General features: G+C 51.4%; 1 protein-coding gene across 1 annotated transcript in view; it reads right to left on the reverse strand.

The window, feature by feature from the left end:
• Positions 1 to 15,849, reverse strand: part of LOC114005314 (uncharacterized) — a 64,604-nt gene that overhangs the window by 6,773 nt on the left and 41,982 nt on the right. The window contains exon 4 of the mRNA XM_027766685.1: positions 6,375 to 6,442. Within this exon, the coding sequence (XP_027622486.1) occupies positions 6,375 to 6,442 (68 nt within the window). The remainder of the gene's footprint in view (positions 1 to 6,374; positions 6,443 to 15,849) is intronic.

Below are 15,849 nucleotides of genomic sequence, written 5' to 3' on the forward strand. Positions count from 1 at the left end.
TGTAGTAAAAGGGGGGAACGCAGAGAGAAAATGTTTCAGAAGAAAATTACAGTGCACTTGTTACTAGATTTTAGCTTCATCCATATCTGTTTTTGACTTTTATTTGCCTACTGTTTGAACAGAATCCTAACCTTTTTCCTGGATTTAAGTCTTAAGCAAATTTTTCTTAACATTTAAAATTTTGATTTATTTGGGACCAGCAGTTGGTGTAATGGCTTTGTCACTGGACTCTCATGTAGTTGAATGCGGTTCGAGTCCCGGGCCCGGTAGCTTAAACTCACGCCGGACGTGTGTGCATGCATGCCCAAGATGCCGAGAGGAGAATGGAGGAGAAGGGATTGCGGTGTGACCATCCCCCCTGGGGGGTGATTTCTCACTTCCTGTCTCTCTCTGTCTTTCTGGTGAGCGCACACACCCTATAACAAAAACCTCTCCCTCCCAATTTTTAAAATTTATTTATTAAGGCTAAAACTCTGCTTTTCTTGAAATTAAAATAAATACATAAAAAACAAACAATAAGTAACAAACATGTCCACTTAATGACCACAGTAAGCTACAAAGCCTGAGCTGGGTGCGACTTCATAGTATGTTTATTCTGCTGAGTTCTGTGCCTAAAGTCAGACGTGTGCTCATAGATATGCTTATATCATTGCACTTACAATCAAAAGTATTTAGTTTAATTAAGACCTTTTGTGAATCAATAAGATGTAAACAAACAAAAAAAAAAACATGGAAAGCAACTACAGATACCAGGGACAGTGTGGGAGGGTGGGAAATGGAAGAGGGGGAGGGGGAGGAACCAAGGGGGAAAAGAGATGAGAAGCAAGAAGGGGAAATTATTTGTTGAAAATAATATGTATGGTAATATCCTGATTGAGCCAATATGCAGTGTATTCTGAATGGGAAACTCATTTTATACGCTGCAATGACATGCAGTGAATGAACGTAAAATACATTTAAAATTAAAGAAGAACAAACCACTAAGAAATCTGAATGAGTACAGACTGTACTAACAATGAGCCGCACTGGTGAGCTGTAGTAGATGCACCGCAGCAGGCGTGGTAGCAGAGACTGCAGGGTATGTGGGAGCTCTCTGCACTGGCTTTGCCGCTTTGTTCATCTGTTTTTCTCTTTTTTAGTTTTTGCTGTAGGGCATGTGCATTTGCTAGAGACAGAGCGAGAGAGAGGGAAAGTGGGAAATCACTCCCGAGGGTGGATGGTCATGCTGTAACCCCTTCTCTGCCAGTCTCCTCTTGGGATTTTGTGCACACACACACACGCCATGTGTTTTTCAAGTCTCCAGCTTCAGGACTTGAACTGCAAAGTTGGACATGTAGGATCCAGTGCCTTAACCTCCATGAAACCTGGCTGGCTTATTATCTGTTTAAAAGTTTATCATAAATAAATAAGTTGAAACACTGAACATAAAAAAGACAATCCAAAGAAAAGTTAGTTTCCACAGAAGACAAACAAGGGGCCAGTAAGTACATGAAAAGATGCTCAGATCACTAGCCAGCAGCAAAACGCAAATGAAACCGTAATGGAGCAGCGCGTCAAGTCGAGGATGAGGCTGTCGGGAAAGTCACGATGCATGCTTGCACAGACAATCCAACAGAGCGGCTACTGAGACAAAACACAACAAAGCAAAATCAATGAACCAGAGGACAGAAGACGTTCCTGGTGAGGGTGTGGAAAAACTGGAACCCACATGTGCTGCTGCTGCTGGTAACAGAAAATGGTATGGTCTCTGTGGAAAACAGTTCAGTGTTTCCTTAAAAAGTTAAACATAGAATAACCATATGACCCAGCAACCCCGTTTATAGGCAAAAGAGCAGGGGTCTGGGACAGGTATGGGCACACACTGCTCACACGGCCAAAAGCTGGAAGCAACCCAAGTGCCCATCAATGGCTGAATGAATAAACCGCATGTGGCCTGTCCATACACTGGAATATTACTCAGCCGTAAAAAGGAAGGGAACCCTAATACATGCTATAACATGGATGAACCCTGAGGACATTTTACCAAGTGAAATAAGCCAGTCACAAAAAAAACACATACTGTACGATTCCACTGATGGGAGGTTCCTAGAGTACTCAAATTCAGAGACAGAAGACAGGGTCTGAGGAGTTAGTGTGTAATGGGGAAGTCTCCGTTTGAGAAGATGGGAAGGCTCTGGTTACAGATGGTGACGGCTGCACAACACCGTGACGGGACTGAACACCACTGAACTGCAATTTAAGATGGCAGGCAGCACGGTGGTTAAGGTGGCTAGGTCCATTAGCCAACCGCACGGTTTGAGTCCTGGACCTGGCAGTTGGAAAATAAGCCGGGTCCATGTGTACTCAAAATCTCAGGAGAAGAGTGGAGGAGAAGGGGCTGTGGCACGGCCAACCTCCCTGGAGCAGTGCTTCCTCATTTTCCTTCTCTCCCTGCCTCCTTCTAGTGAGCTCATGAGCCCTACAGCAAACTGGAGGGGAAAAAATAAAAGCTAACAGATTATATTTTGTCACTTATTCTAAAAACCTGAAAAAAATTTTTTTTATTGCCCGAGGGCATGTGTACTCATGAGACACACGGCAGAAGTGAGCACTCCTCACGGAGGGTAGGGAGCCCTGATGCTTCCTTCATTTCTCCATCCTGTCAGGATCTGGGGCCCACATACTAACATGCCTGGTGTGTTTTTCAAGCTATCAGGCCAGGACACGAACCACAGCTGTGGGATCTGGCTTCCAACGCACAATGCTTAACTACTGCACTACAAATTTAAAGCAATTATAAAAAGACTAACACAACTTGCCTAGAACTCTACATACATACATGTTCCTGTAAAATGATTAAATTATTTTAAGGGTTTTGCCATAGGGCATATGCACTTGCCATGGAAAGAGAGAGCGAGAGAGAGAGAAAGAGGAAAATCACTCCCTGGGAAGATGGCCACGCCGGAATCCCTTCTCCTCCATTCTCCTCTGGGATTCTGGGCACAAGAGACCAGCATGATTTTCATACTATTGGGTCCAGGACTTGAACCGTGGTCATCCATGTGAGAATACAACGCCTTAACCACTATGCCACCTGCTGTAACTGGAGAAATTTGAAAAAGCTTTGTGGACTATACCAGTATCAATTTCCTGGTTTTAACACTGTTCTACAGTCATGCAAAATATCACCACTGGGACAAACTGGGTGAAGGGTACATGGTACCTCCCTGCACAGTTTATTTTAATTTTTACTTTGCTACAGGGTGTGTGCACTCACTGGAGAAAGAGAGAGAAAGTGAGAAACCACTCCCCAGTGGGGGATGGACACACCACTTCTCCTCTAGTCTCCTCTCAGGACTGTGGACACACGCGAGTCCGGCAGGCCCGGGACTCATACTACACAGCTGGCCAACTGGAATCCAGCTGCCTTGACCATCACGCCACTAACCGGCCCCTCCCTGGACACTTTTTCTTTTAACAACTGCTTGTGAATCAATAATTATTTTAAAACAAAAGAAAAATGAAAATGGATGAGCAATCTAAATATAAAATATAAAATACGAACTTTTAGAAGAAAACAGGAGAAACATCAGAAGCACAATCCGTGGAAGAAATAAAGAATGACACTTAGTGAGTTAAGTCACGGCACACTTAGAGAGCATCTGCAAAGCACGCAGCCAGAGAGGGCTCTAGGAAATGCTCTGGGCCTAGAGCCCAGTGCTCAAGGGAGCTGGAGCCCGCGGCTGTGTGAGTTAAATCGAGACACACTTAGAGAGAGCATCTGCAAAGCACGTAGCCCAGAGAGGGCTCTAGGAAATGCTCTGGGCCTAGAGCCCAGTGCTCAAGGGAGCTGGAGCCCGCGGCTGTGGTTTGAAGCCTTGGTGGCTTCAAAGACCTTCTGGGCGCATGTGAAATGAAGGGACTGCAGCATAACCATGCCCCAGCAGCGGTGTTCTCTTTACCTGGTGCTCCCCTGTCCTCTGGCAATCAGAAAAAGAAAGGAAAAGCATCGTCTTAACAGATCATTACAACAACCAACAACCCAATTTTTGAACACGGCAAAGGACAGAAACACTTTACCAAGGAGTGCATTCACATGTCAAATAAACACGAGAAGCTGCTCAACATCATTAGCTGTTAGAGAAATGCAAGGTGGTGTGGTTAAGACGCCTGACTCCCACATGGCCAACTGTGGCGTGAATCCCGAACCTGGCAGCTTGCTTTCTCACTTCCCCTCTCTCTCTCTGGTCAAATTAAAATAGTTAATAATTATAGGGACCAGCAGATGGTGTAATAATTATGTTGCTGGACTCTCACATAGTCAACCGTGGTTCGAGTCTCGGACCCGGTGGCTTAAAAACTCACACCAGGTGCATGTGCACGTGTGCTCAAGATCCCGAGAGAGGAAAGGAGGAGGACTGAGGCATGGCATTCCCCCTCGGGGTGATTTCTCACTTTCTGTCTGTCTGTGGCAAGTGCACGCACCCTACAGCAAAAATTTCTCTCTCTCTCTCTCAAAAAAAAAAAAAAACTTTTTAAAAAAGAGAAATGCATGTTAAAACCAAAAGATGCACGATTAGAAAGACCAAAATAAAACTTCTGACAACCCCACGCTGACAAGGACCCGATGCAGCTGGAATGACGACACGCCGCGAGTGGGAGAGCGGAGAGGGCGGCTGGGCGTCTCCACCAGCAGTTAACCACGCACCTCGGTGGGCCGGGGTCCCACTGCGGGGGAACAAGCGACCCACTGCCTGCTTCCATTCTTACGACCTTCCTGAAGAGACACTCTAGTGACGGGGAGCGCTGGGGGTGCTGGCGGGAGACCAGCGAGTGGGAGTGCGGGTCCTGGGGCCGGTGCAACTATTCTGCGTCCAAACTGTGGGGCAGTGCCCGCAGCCACACGTGTGTTAAAGCTCACAGAGCTGTACACCTAGCCCAAAAAGGTCAACGTTACGGTAACGATAAATGACGCGGCCACGCACTGACAGCTGGGAGACCTGACGGTTTGCGAACGGCAGACCACGGCCCAGTGTGTGCTCCCTGACTGCAGCAGGACAGAGCGCGCCCAGACACCGGAACAGACATCGGTGGCAGGACGCCCCGAGTTCCCACCTCCACCCCGACCATCCTGCAGCAGTGACAATTAGCCTTGGGGGGAGGGGGGGAGGTTCGGGAGAAAAGCGGTCAGCAGATACAAGAATGCACATAAACAAGTAGAGCAGGCTACGGAGGGCACCGCGGCAGAGGGAGAACGCTGCTGGCCACTCGGCATACGCTTCCAAACAACTAAAAGACGAGGGATGTTCTTGAGTGTGTGTGATACAACATAATGTCCAAGATGAAATAACATGAGTATATCTTTTTAACATCTCTTTTTCTAGTATGACACAGGGCACATGTGCTTGCTGGAGAGGGAGACCGAAAAGAGAGAGAAAGCAAGATAGCACCTCCCATGGGGAGTGGCCACGGCGCAACCCCTTCTCCTCTCTCTCCCTCCTTGGAACTTCGGGCAAGTACACGCATGTGCCCTGCGAGTTTTCAAGCCTCCAGGACCGATCCAAACTGTGAGGTTGGTCATGTGGGACCCAGCTGCCTAGGTATCCATCATGCCACAGGCTGGCCCTAAGAAGAATGTATGTATTTGGTTGTTACAGCGTATGAGTGCTTTTTAAAAGACATACTGTATCCCACAAAGATCTACAACTGTTATAAACAGAAGTCACAAAAAAAGCAAAACACAAAACCTCCCAGGGGAACCAGCAGTTGGCGCAATGACTATGTCGCTGGACTCCCACGTAGTCGACCGTGGTTCGCATCCCGGGCCCGGTGGCTTAAAAAACTCACGCCGGGCACGTGTGCGTGCGTGCCCAAGATCCCGAGAGGAGAATGGAGGAGAAGGGACTGCGGTGTGACCATCCCCCCTGGGGGGTGATTTCTCGCTTTCTGTCTCTATGTCTCTGTCTGTCTGTCTGGCGAGCGCACGCGCCCTATAGAGAAAACCTCTCCAAAAAAAAAAAACCCTCCCACAACTAGTCCTAAGATCCGACCACTTATATACTGAGCCTGAGTCATGAAAGTCAGGTGCTGTCTCCCCCACCCCCGTGTGTGGTATCTACTCACATCTAGGTACGTCCACGTTGCTGGGCTTAGCCCCGCTTGCACCCCCACTCCACTGGGACAGGCCCTCCTCTATGGCAGTTTCCTCACACGCAGGCCGTCCTAGAGGTGCCTGTGTACCTCTGCCCACTTTCTACGGCATCCGACATTACTTCTTAGGGACACTCTGGAGGGCTGAGTGTGCAAAGCCTCCTCTGCCATCTGTTACTTGCCATACCAGGGACCGTATTGTCACCTAAGTTCCCACAGTTTATCCAACGAAAAAATCCACTTACCTGGAAGAGTATAAAGATGAGAAACAGCTCATAGACCACACTAACGCACAGCCAAAACCTCCAGTAAGCTGCAACGACACAGAGGGCATGGAGGTTAGAGTGCCCCAGGTCCAGGGCCTCCAATGCCCTGCCCGCCCAGGCTGTTCCTGGCAGAAGCCCCAGGCCCACCCCCACGTGGCTCCTATAGGCACCATGTCTATTCCAGACCCCTCACGTGCCCTTGGTAGAACTTTTATAAAGAAAGCTCTAACTCAGAATTAAGGACACCATTTCTCTCAGAAATGTTGTTTCCTTCATTTTCTTCCATTTCTTTTCTTTTTTTTTTTTTTTTGGAGGGTTTTTTGCTATAATGCGTTGGGCAGAGGAAGAGACAGACAGCCAGAAAGTGAGAAATCACCCCCGAGGGGGGATGGCCACACCACAATCCCTTCTCCTCCTTTCTCCTCTCGGAATTTTGGACATGCAACACACACGCGCCTGGTGTGAGTTTAAGCCACCGGACCTGGGACTAGAACCGCAGTCGAATGCATGGGAGTCCAGTGGCGTAGTCATTACTAATGCCAACTGCTGGTCCCTATTTTCTTCCATTTCACTCCTTAAATCTTTGAATCCTTTTTCTTGTCTTATTACTGTGGCACAGAAGGTCCATCAACTGTTGAACAGAAGCAGTGACAGCAAATGCCCTTGTCTTGTGTTTGATACTAATGCTTCTAACCTTCCATCACTAAGTCAGTCTCCAGTAGGTTTTAGGTGAACAGCTTCGTCATAGTATTGAGAAATTCTTTTGAGGACCAGCAGATGGTGTAATGGCTGTCGCTGGACTCCCATGTAGTCAACTGCAGTTAGAATCCTGGACCTGGTGGCTTAAACTCACGCCGGGCACGTGTGCATGCATGCCCAAGATCCCGAGAGGAGAATGGAGAAGAAGGGACTGCAGTGTGGCCATCCCCTCTGGAGGGTGATTTCTCGCTTTCTGTCTCTCTGTCTCTCTCTATCTTTCTGGAGAGCACACGTGCCCTATAGCAAAAACCTCTCTAAAAAAAAAAATTCTTTTGGAACCAGCAGGTTGGTGGTTAAGGCACTGGACACTCCCACATGGCTGACTGGTTCAAGTGCTGGACCTGGTGGCTTGCTTTCCTGTTTTACCTCTCTCTCTCTCTGGCCAAAAAAAAAAAAAAAAAAAAAAAAAAAAAGGGGCAAGCAGATGGCGTGGTGGCTAAAGGTGCTGGACTCCCACACAGCTGACCATGGTTCAAGTTCCAGACCTGGTGGTTTGCTTTTTCGCTTTCCCTCTTACTCTGATCAAACTAGAAAATAATAATAATAAATAAAGTTAAATAATTCTTTTTTAAAGAACAAGTGAGTAAATTTTAAAAAACAGTAATAAAGGCTACTGCCATTTAAAAAAAGAAAACTTTTGGGACCAACAGTTAGCGCAATGGCTATGTTGCTGGACTCTCATGTAGTCGACTGCGGTTCGTGTCCCGGATCTGGTAGTTTAAAACTCACACCGGGCGCGTGTGCACACGTGCCCAAGATCCTGAGAGGAGAATGGAGAAGGGATTGTGGCGTGGCCATTGCCCTTGGGGGGTGATTTCTCGCTTTCTGTCTCTCTGTCTCTCTCTGTCTGGCGAGTGCACGCACCCTATAGCAAGAACCTCTCCAAAAAAAAAAAAAAAAGTGAAAAAAAAAAAGAAGGAAAAAAAGTAACTTTTAATTCCAGCATACTAAGTTTTACATCAAATGAGCATGAGCACCATTTTTCTGCATTTAAGAGGATTTTTCCTTTAACATGTTAGTGGATGAATCACATTCGCCGGAGGCTCTCTGGGCAGAGCTGGTGCCTGTCTGGGGGACGCAGCCCTGAAGGTTATGAAAAGCCGACCCTGCAAGGCAGGAAGTACACACGTGGAAAGTTTGCTACGGTCCTTCTGGAATACGGGACAGAAAACAGGTTACAAACTTAAAGCTTCATGCCCTGGTTGCAGGGGGCGGGATCTTTCTGGAAAATTCTCACTGGTGCAAGAGCTGGAACAGCAGCAGAAAGGGCCTGTGTGAAATGAACTCTGGGGCAGCCTTTCCCCTCCAGGGCTCACAGAACAGCCAAGACGAGCCGCCCCGCACAGGCCGCACTGTCCCCAGCGAGCTCTATGTGGGGACCACAGCTCTCCAGCAGTGCTCTCCAGTCCCCATGTCTGAAACTGAACTCGCCTGTCCCCCATCCGCCTGTCTTCCAGAAGGTGGGTCACCTCAGACTCCTCCGCACTCCCATTTAGACCCACCCAGGGGCCCAGCCCTGCTGGCTCCACCTCTAAGCATCCAGCAGCCAGGTCACCTGTTCCCCTCCCTCTCCCCTGAAGCTGGTCTCCCTGATTCCTGCTCCCCTACCCCTGGCCCAGCACAGCACTCTCCCCAAACTCCGAATCTCTGAGGACACACACAGGGCCGACAGGTGCCATGGTGGTTACGGCGCTGGGCTCCCACATGCCCACCCAGTCTGAGTCTCGGACCTGGGGGCTTGCTTTCTCACTCTTCCTTTCTCTCACCGTCTCTTCAGTCAGACAAACAAATAAAACAATATGAGAATGAAATCCATGAAAAACACGCACGCACACAGGCGGCCTCAGTAGTTCTGGCGACGTTCTGATTTACTTGGCTTCTAGGTCCCCGCAGGAAAGCAGAAGTCACCGAGGGAGGGACGGAGGGACACAAACACCCTCAGGGGAAGCTGGAGCCAGTGCAGGCTTCCAACCAGGACAGCTCCCTGCCAGGCCAGGCAGTGGGGACCAGGAAACCTCCCCAGGGGAGCAGTGCTCCACTCAAACCCACTCTGAGGCAGAGGCTGGGGGAAGCTGGCTCCAGGACAGTCGGTCAGGGCCCGGAAACAAACACGCGGTTTACGCAAACGAGAGGGAAGAAAGGCAAAGCTGAGAACAAACACGCAGAAGCCACGCGCACTCCACTCAGTCAAGGGCAGGGGAGGCGCTGGGGGAGGGCACTTCCCAGCCTCTCAGACCAGCATGGCCTGCCCACCCCGGGGACCTTCAGGGACCTGAAGCTGAGCTCTCAGGCTGGGCAGGGCTGCTTCCCGCCCCTCCTATCCCCACACAAAGGTGGGCCACAGACTCCCTCACTCTTGGGAGCGCACCGGGGGCCAAGTGCTGGGAGAAGCCACGGCGACCCGTCTGAGCCCAGGCCCAGGCCCAGGTCACTGCACTGCTCGCTGCTGTGTCCTGCACCCAGCCCCCCCCCCCCCCCCAGGAAAAAAAAACCCCCCCACCCAGGGATCCCCGCGCCTTCAGGCAGGAGAGCACTGGCTAAGCTTCCTGTAGCTTTTATCCCCAAGTGACAAGCTCCTCATTGCCCCTGCTCGGCCACTGGTGACCCGGGAGTTTCCAACCCTGACTTGGCGTTTCCAGTGCTCCGGCTGGCAGTCCCAGCCCCCTGAGGCAGGACTGAGAGCGCCCAGGCGGTGCAGACAGGAGGCCCGCTGACCTGCACAGCCCCGCTCCTGCCCACAGGGGTCATTCCTCTGCTACACTCCTCTGCCAGGCCTGTAGGAGCCCTTCTGCCAGATCCCCGCAAAAGGGGGGCATCACACCAGGGCACTAACTGGCCCTTGGCAGACACTTCCCTTCAAGAGGGCAATTAGTAATGCGCATCTGGGCCTAAGATGGCCACGCCCTTGAACCCAGTACTCCTACTTGCAGGACATCTTCTTAAAAGGACAATGAGGGGACCAGCAGATGGCGTGATGGCTACCTTACTGGACTCCCATGTGGTCAGTCACAGTTTGAGTCCCGGACCCGGCGGCTTAAACTCATGCTGGGTGTGTGTGCGTGCGTGCCCCAAATCCCAGGGAGAATGGAGAAGGGACTGCAGCATGGCCATCCCACCTGGGGGGGTGATTTCTCACTTTCTGTCTCTCTGGAGAGTGCACACACCCCACAGTAAATATCTCTCTTAAAAAAAAAAAAAAAAAAAAAGACAACGAAAGGCCCCAGCAGATGATGTAGAGGTTAAGTTGCTAGATTCTTACATGGCCGACCACGGTTCAAGTCCTGGACCTGGTGGTTGAAAAATCATGCCAGGTGCATGCTCAAGATCCCAGGAGGAGAAGAGACTGTGGCGTGGTCATTCTCTCCCAGAGGGTGATCTCTCACTTTCCCTCTCACTGTCTCCGTCTCTCTCTGGCGAGCACACAGGGCCTAATGCAAAAACGTCTTAAAAAAAAAAAAGATCAGTATGTACACGGGCCTATTCCGTGCACAGTCACCACAACCTCGCTAGTTATAGTACGGTTGGGACCCTCCTGCATACAGACACGACACTGATCCAGGACACTACACTACACTCGAACAGCACCTGAATACGCAGCCATTACAAACCCAGTGGTCTACGCTGGGAAAAACCGTTTTGTATGCTGTAAAATGTACAGTGATTTAATGGAAATTTTAAAAAAATGATCAAGCCCTCCCCCAAAAATCTAGTTGTCAAACAGAATTAGGGAATAAGAGCATGCCGTGTTAAACTAAGTGAAACTGCCATGATGCAGAACCACACGTGCGGTAGAGCCCCGAAGCTCTAAGGCTGTGCACACGTGTATGTATACAAGCACATCAGAACTCAACAGTGGTGACTATGTTGTGGGTGGTTTTCATATTTAATTTATTTTTTAATTTTCCACAATATATACTGCTACAGAGACAGATGAGAAATAGGTTTCTAATCACTAAGTTGAGATTCTCAGGAAGTTAACCCACCACTTAGTGGCCTGAGCTGGCCCTCTTCCGGGTTCGGGGGGGCAGCAGAGGGTGTGGCTTGTGCCCTCTGGCTGTTAGAACTTGCCATGACAGGGTGGGGGACGCAGGGAGAGAGCGCCTGGTGATCACTGCAGGGCAGGGGCGGGCGGGCACTCACTGCCTCAGCTGGAGGCCATGCTAGCCTCACATGGCGGTGCTTCAGGCCTGCAGGGAGGCTGGGCAGGACAGCCACGGGCCAGGCTGCAGGGCACAGGGCCTGAGAAGAGCCTGCAGGAACCTTAGTGACTGAGGCAAAGGGAATCTGCTCCCCATCCCCTGGGGTCTTCTGAGAATGGCCTGGTGGCCGTGGGCAGGGGAGGACAGGACATTCACATCAGCAGAGACACAGTGACCGCTCAGAACGGAACTGGCACGCGGCACACATGGAGTAAGAAAGGGCGAGTTACCTGGATGAGGTCTGGAAAATGGCCCGTCTTTAGCTTGTGTGACTCCAAAACATAAGAAAACCAAAATACTGGCCACAATACCTCTGTAAATAAAGAACAAACAGCCCTCAGTGTGTGTGAGGTTCTCCCAGGCGGGAGGTGGCAGGGACCCCCAGATACCCAATGTGGACAAGCCCAACACCCGGGGGTGGGCTGGTCCCTTCCCAGGGTGGGGCAGACTGCGTCCTGGGCAGACCTGGCTGCACGCTGACCGTAGCCATGAGTTCCAGCCGCCCAGCGCACCACCGCCCCCAGGAGGGAAGGCCTTCCAGGAGGGCGGGTCACTGTCGTATTCGCAATGTGCAGTGCTGCACCACTAAGATCCGCACCTCACGTTGTGTAGCTAATGGTCCATCATCATGATGACCAGGTCCACTAAAGCCCACGTGAGATGGACAGGCATCGGGACCTAGCGCCCTTCTGCTCTAACACAGCAGGAACCCCAGCAGGGAATTCTACAGAACTCGTTTGCCTTTCTGTGGTCGCCTTACCGATCCAAGATCCTCAGATACAGACATCAGTACAATTACGGCAACCATAGCTGTGCACCCAGAGTGCAGGTACACGGGGAAGGAGCACAGTCCTCCCGGGTGAGTACAACTACGGCAACAACAGCTGTACACCCAGAGTGCAGGTACATGGGGAAGGTCAGCATCCCCCGGGTGAGTACGACTCCTGTAACTACAGCTGTACACCCAGAGTGCAGGTACACGGGGAAGGAGCACAGCCCCCAGGTGAGTACGACTACTGTAACTACAGCTGTACACCCAGAGTGCAGGTACACGGGGAAGGAGCACAGCCCCCAGGTGAGTACGACTACTGTAACTACAGCTGTACACCCAGAGTGCAGGTACACGGGGAAGGAGCACAGCCCCCGGGTGAGTACGACTACTGTAACTACAGCTGTACACCCAGAGTGCAGGTACACGGGGAAGGAGCACAGCCCCCGGGTGAGTACGACTACTGTAACTACAGCTGTACACCCAGAGTGCAGGTACACGGGGAAGGAGCACAGCCCCCGGGTGAGTACGACTACTGTAACTACAGCTGTACACCCAGAGTGCAGGTACACGGGGAAGGAGCACAGCCCTCTTGAGAAGTGAAGGGTCTCGGGGAGGCCCCCGCCGAGTCCCACCGTGGCATGCAGACAGCCCTGTCTACACACAAGTCCTATCACCACCCTGCTCTGCCAGGGCGCAGATGTGCCGCTGGCTTGGTCTCACCCAGGGCATGTCCAAGGACACTCCGGCGCTCAGGACCCTCTCTGCAGCTAAGACAACCTGGGTTTTGGAAGTGCTGACAGGTGCAGGCAGGCCAAGTCCCACCGGATGGCCAGCAGGAGCCTTGCAACACCGAGAGGCACACCAGGACTGCCTGCCCACCCTTCCTGCAGCTGGGACGTGGTCATCCGAGGCCAGCGTGATGGTCTCGGCCCAGAGCTTTCAGCATCTCATCCTGGCAAGACACCTGTGGGGTCCTGTAGGGAGCGGCTAGATTATGGAAAAGTACGGCAGACGGGTCTTGGTGCTGATGCTACAGGACAAGCCAAAGCTCTAAAGACATGCTCTGCATTGCAGGGCAGGAGCTGTGTGCTAGCCAGAGAAGGCCAGGGGAGACTTGTCTAGAACCACGGACGTAAGATGCTCCACACTGCAGTGGACAATAGAAAACACCTTCTGTTTCTCCCTCCCCCACCGCTGTACGAAAGAATGACTGGGGACAACCCAGTGCCTCAGCGTCCTCCAACAGAGGTGCCCGGACTGCCCAATGCCCGCTTCCTCCACTTCTGTCTTTTCTAATCTATCACCACTTCAACTAGGGGTCCAACGCCCCCCGGTTCACTGGGCCGGGGCAGACCCCCAGAGGGACACATGAGTTTCTGCACCGTCTCCACGTCAAGGTCAGCTCCTAAATCCTCTGCTAGGAGGGGTGAGGGACAGGAGCAGAGACATCCTGGACTCCTCAGTACAGGATTTATGGGTGCCCTCTGCCTGAGGCCTTGTGGCGCTCAGGAGTGGGGGATGTGCAAAGTATCCCACGGGCTGCCTCCAGCACGGCCCAGGCCCCAACTCCTTTCCACACGGCGGTCCCGCCTAGGTAGCTGGAGGAGGACTGTAACGTCGGGTGGAAAGACAGCCAGACACCCTCCCAGCCCCGCAGGGGCCAGAAATGAGGATGGACACAGGCACTGACCAGGTGAGGCCCTGAGGGGGGTCCCGGGTCACGCCACTCCAGACACGCACAGTTGCCACGTGGACTGGTGTTCTGCTCCCAGCCAGCCACTTGGCTCCAACACATGACATGCAGCCCCGGGACTGGCTATGGCTGGCCACACAAGAACAATGACCTTGGCTACACATGACATAACACTTAAAATGCCTTCACAAGGGTGATTCGGAAGGGTTACTTAAGCGCTTGTGGAATGTCAACTGGACAAAAGAAGTACTTTAAATGTAGTGCTTTATTGCATTTTAAAAACAGACTTTAAGGGTGAGCAGGCATGGAGGTTAAGGGCCAGTAGGTGGCATGGAAGTTAAGGAGGCTAGATCGCACATAGCCCACTCCACTGCCTGAGTCCCGGACCTGGTGGCTTGAATAACACACCGGGCTTGGGACCAGCAGTTGGCGTAATGGCTGTCAATGGACTCCAATGTAGTTGACCGCAGTTCGAGTCCTGGACCCAGTGGCTTAAACTCACACCCGGTGCGTGCATGCTGGCCCAAGGTCCCGAGAGGAGAAAGGAGAAGGGATTGCGGCGTGGCCATCCCCTCTGAGGGGTGATTTCATGCTGTCTCTCTCTCTGTCTTTCTGGAGAGCGCATGTGCCCTATAGCAAAAAAATAAAAAAATCTCTTCAAAAAAAAAAGAAAAAGAAAAACACACCGGACTTACGGGCGTGTGGGCCTGATACCCCGAGGAGAATGAAGGAAGAAGCACTGCACTGTGCCTATCCCTCTGGGGGTGCCTTTTCACTTTCTCTCTCTAGTGAGTACAAGCACCTTACGGCAAATAAAAAACAATTAAAAATCGAAAGTCATTCTCCGCCCCCATAGGGTGTGTGTGCTCGCTGGAGAGAAACAGAGACACAGAGAAAGTGAGAGAGCGTACCCTAGGGGGGTGACCAAGCCTCGATCCCTTCTCCTCCATTCTCCTCTCTGGGGGTGCCTTTTCACTTTCTCTCTCTAGTGAGTACAAGCACCTTACGGCAAATAAAAAACAATTAAAAATCGAAAGTCATTCTCCGCCCCCATAGGGTGTGTGTGCTCGCTGGAGAGAAACAGAGACACAGAGAAAGTGAGAGAGCGTACCCTAGGGGGGTGACCAAGCCTCGATCCCTTCTCCTCCATTCTCCTCTTGGGATTTGGGGGGTGACCAAGCCTCGATCCCTTCTCTTCCATTCTCCTCTTGGGATTTGGGCACACATGCACACAGCCCTGTGTGTTTTGCAAGCCTCTGGGTCCAGGATTTGAACCATGTTGTTGGTCATGTGGGACTCAGTCACACCACCTGGCTGGCCTTGGAATGGCTTTACTTACAGAATTACTAACAGATACTACAAAGCTCTCTCTCTCTCTCTCACACACACACACGGTTTCCCCATTAGCAACATCTTCCATGAACATGGTATGTCTGTCACTGCTAAGAAATCAGTGTTGGCACACAGTTACTGACTGTGATCACGTCCCCAAACCCTCACATTAGATGCTTCATCCACAGTACAACGGCCTTGAGAGGAGGGGCCTTCGGGAGTGGCTGGGTGAACGTCCATGCTGTGACTGTGCAGTGGGCCGGCTGTCCCGGGATGGGCGCCCTTAGAAGGATGAGTGGGTGCCCTTCTCTCCTGCACACGTGCTCTGCCCCTCTGCCACAGGATGACTCAACAAATAGGCCCTCACCAGACACCATCCCCTGGATCCCAGACTTAAGGCTTCCACGCTGTACAAAATTCATCTCTGGGGTTTCTGTTTATTTGCTCGTTTGTTTTGTCCTTTTTAAAATAAATTATCCAGTCTCATGGGACCAGTAGATGGTGTAATGGTTACGTCGCTAGACTCCCACATGGTTGATCACAGTTCGAGTCCCGGAGCTGGTAGCTTGAAAGTCACACCAGGTGTGTGTGTGTGCATGCCCAAAATCCTGAAAAGAGACGCGACTGTAGTAAGGCCAGCCCCACGGTTGGGGGTGATTTCTTGCTGTCTCTCTGTGTCTGTCTCTATGGCGAGCACGC

The sequence above is a fragment of the Tupaia chinensis genome, unplaced genomic scaffold (assembly GCF_000334495.1).
Source record: "Tupaia chinensis unplaced genomic scaffold, TupChi_1.0 Scaffold143624_1, whole genome shotgun sequence".
Classification (NCBI taxonomy): Eukaryota; Metazoa; Chordata; class Mammalia; order Scandentia; family Tupaiidae; genus Tupaia; species Tupaia belangeri.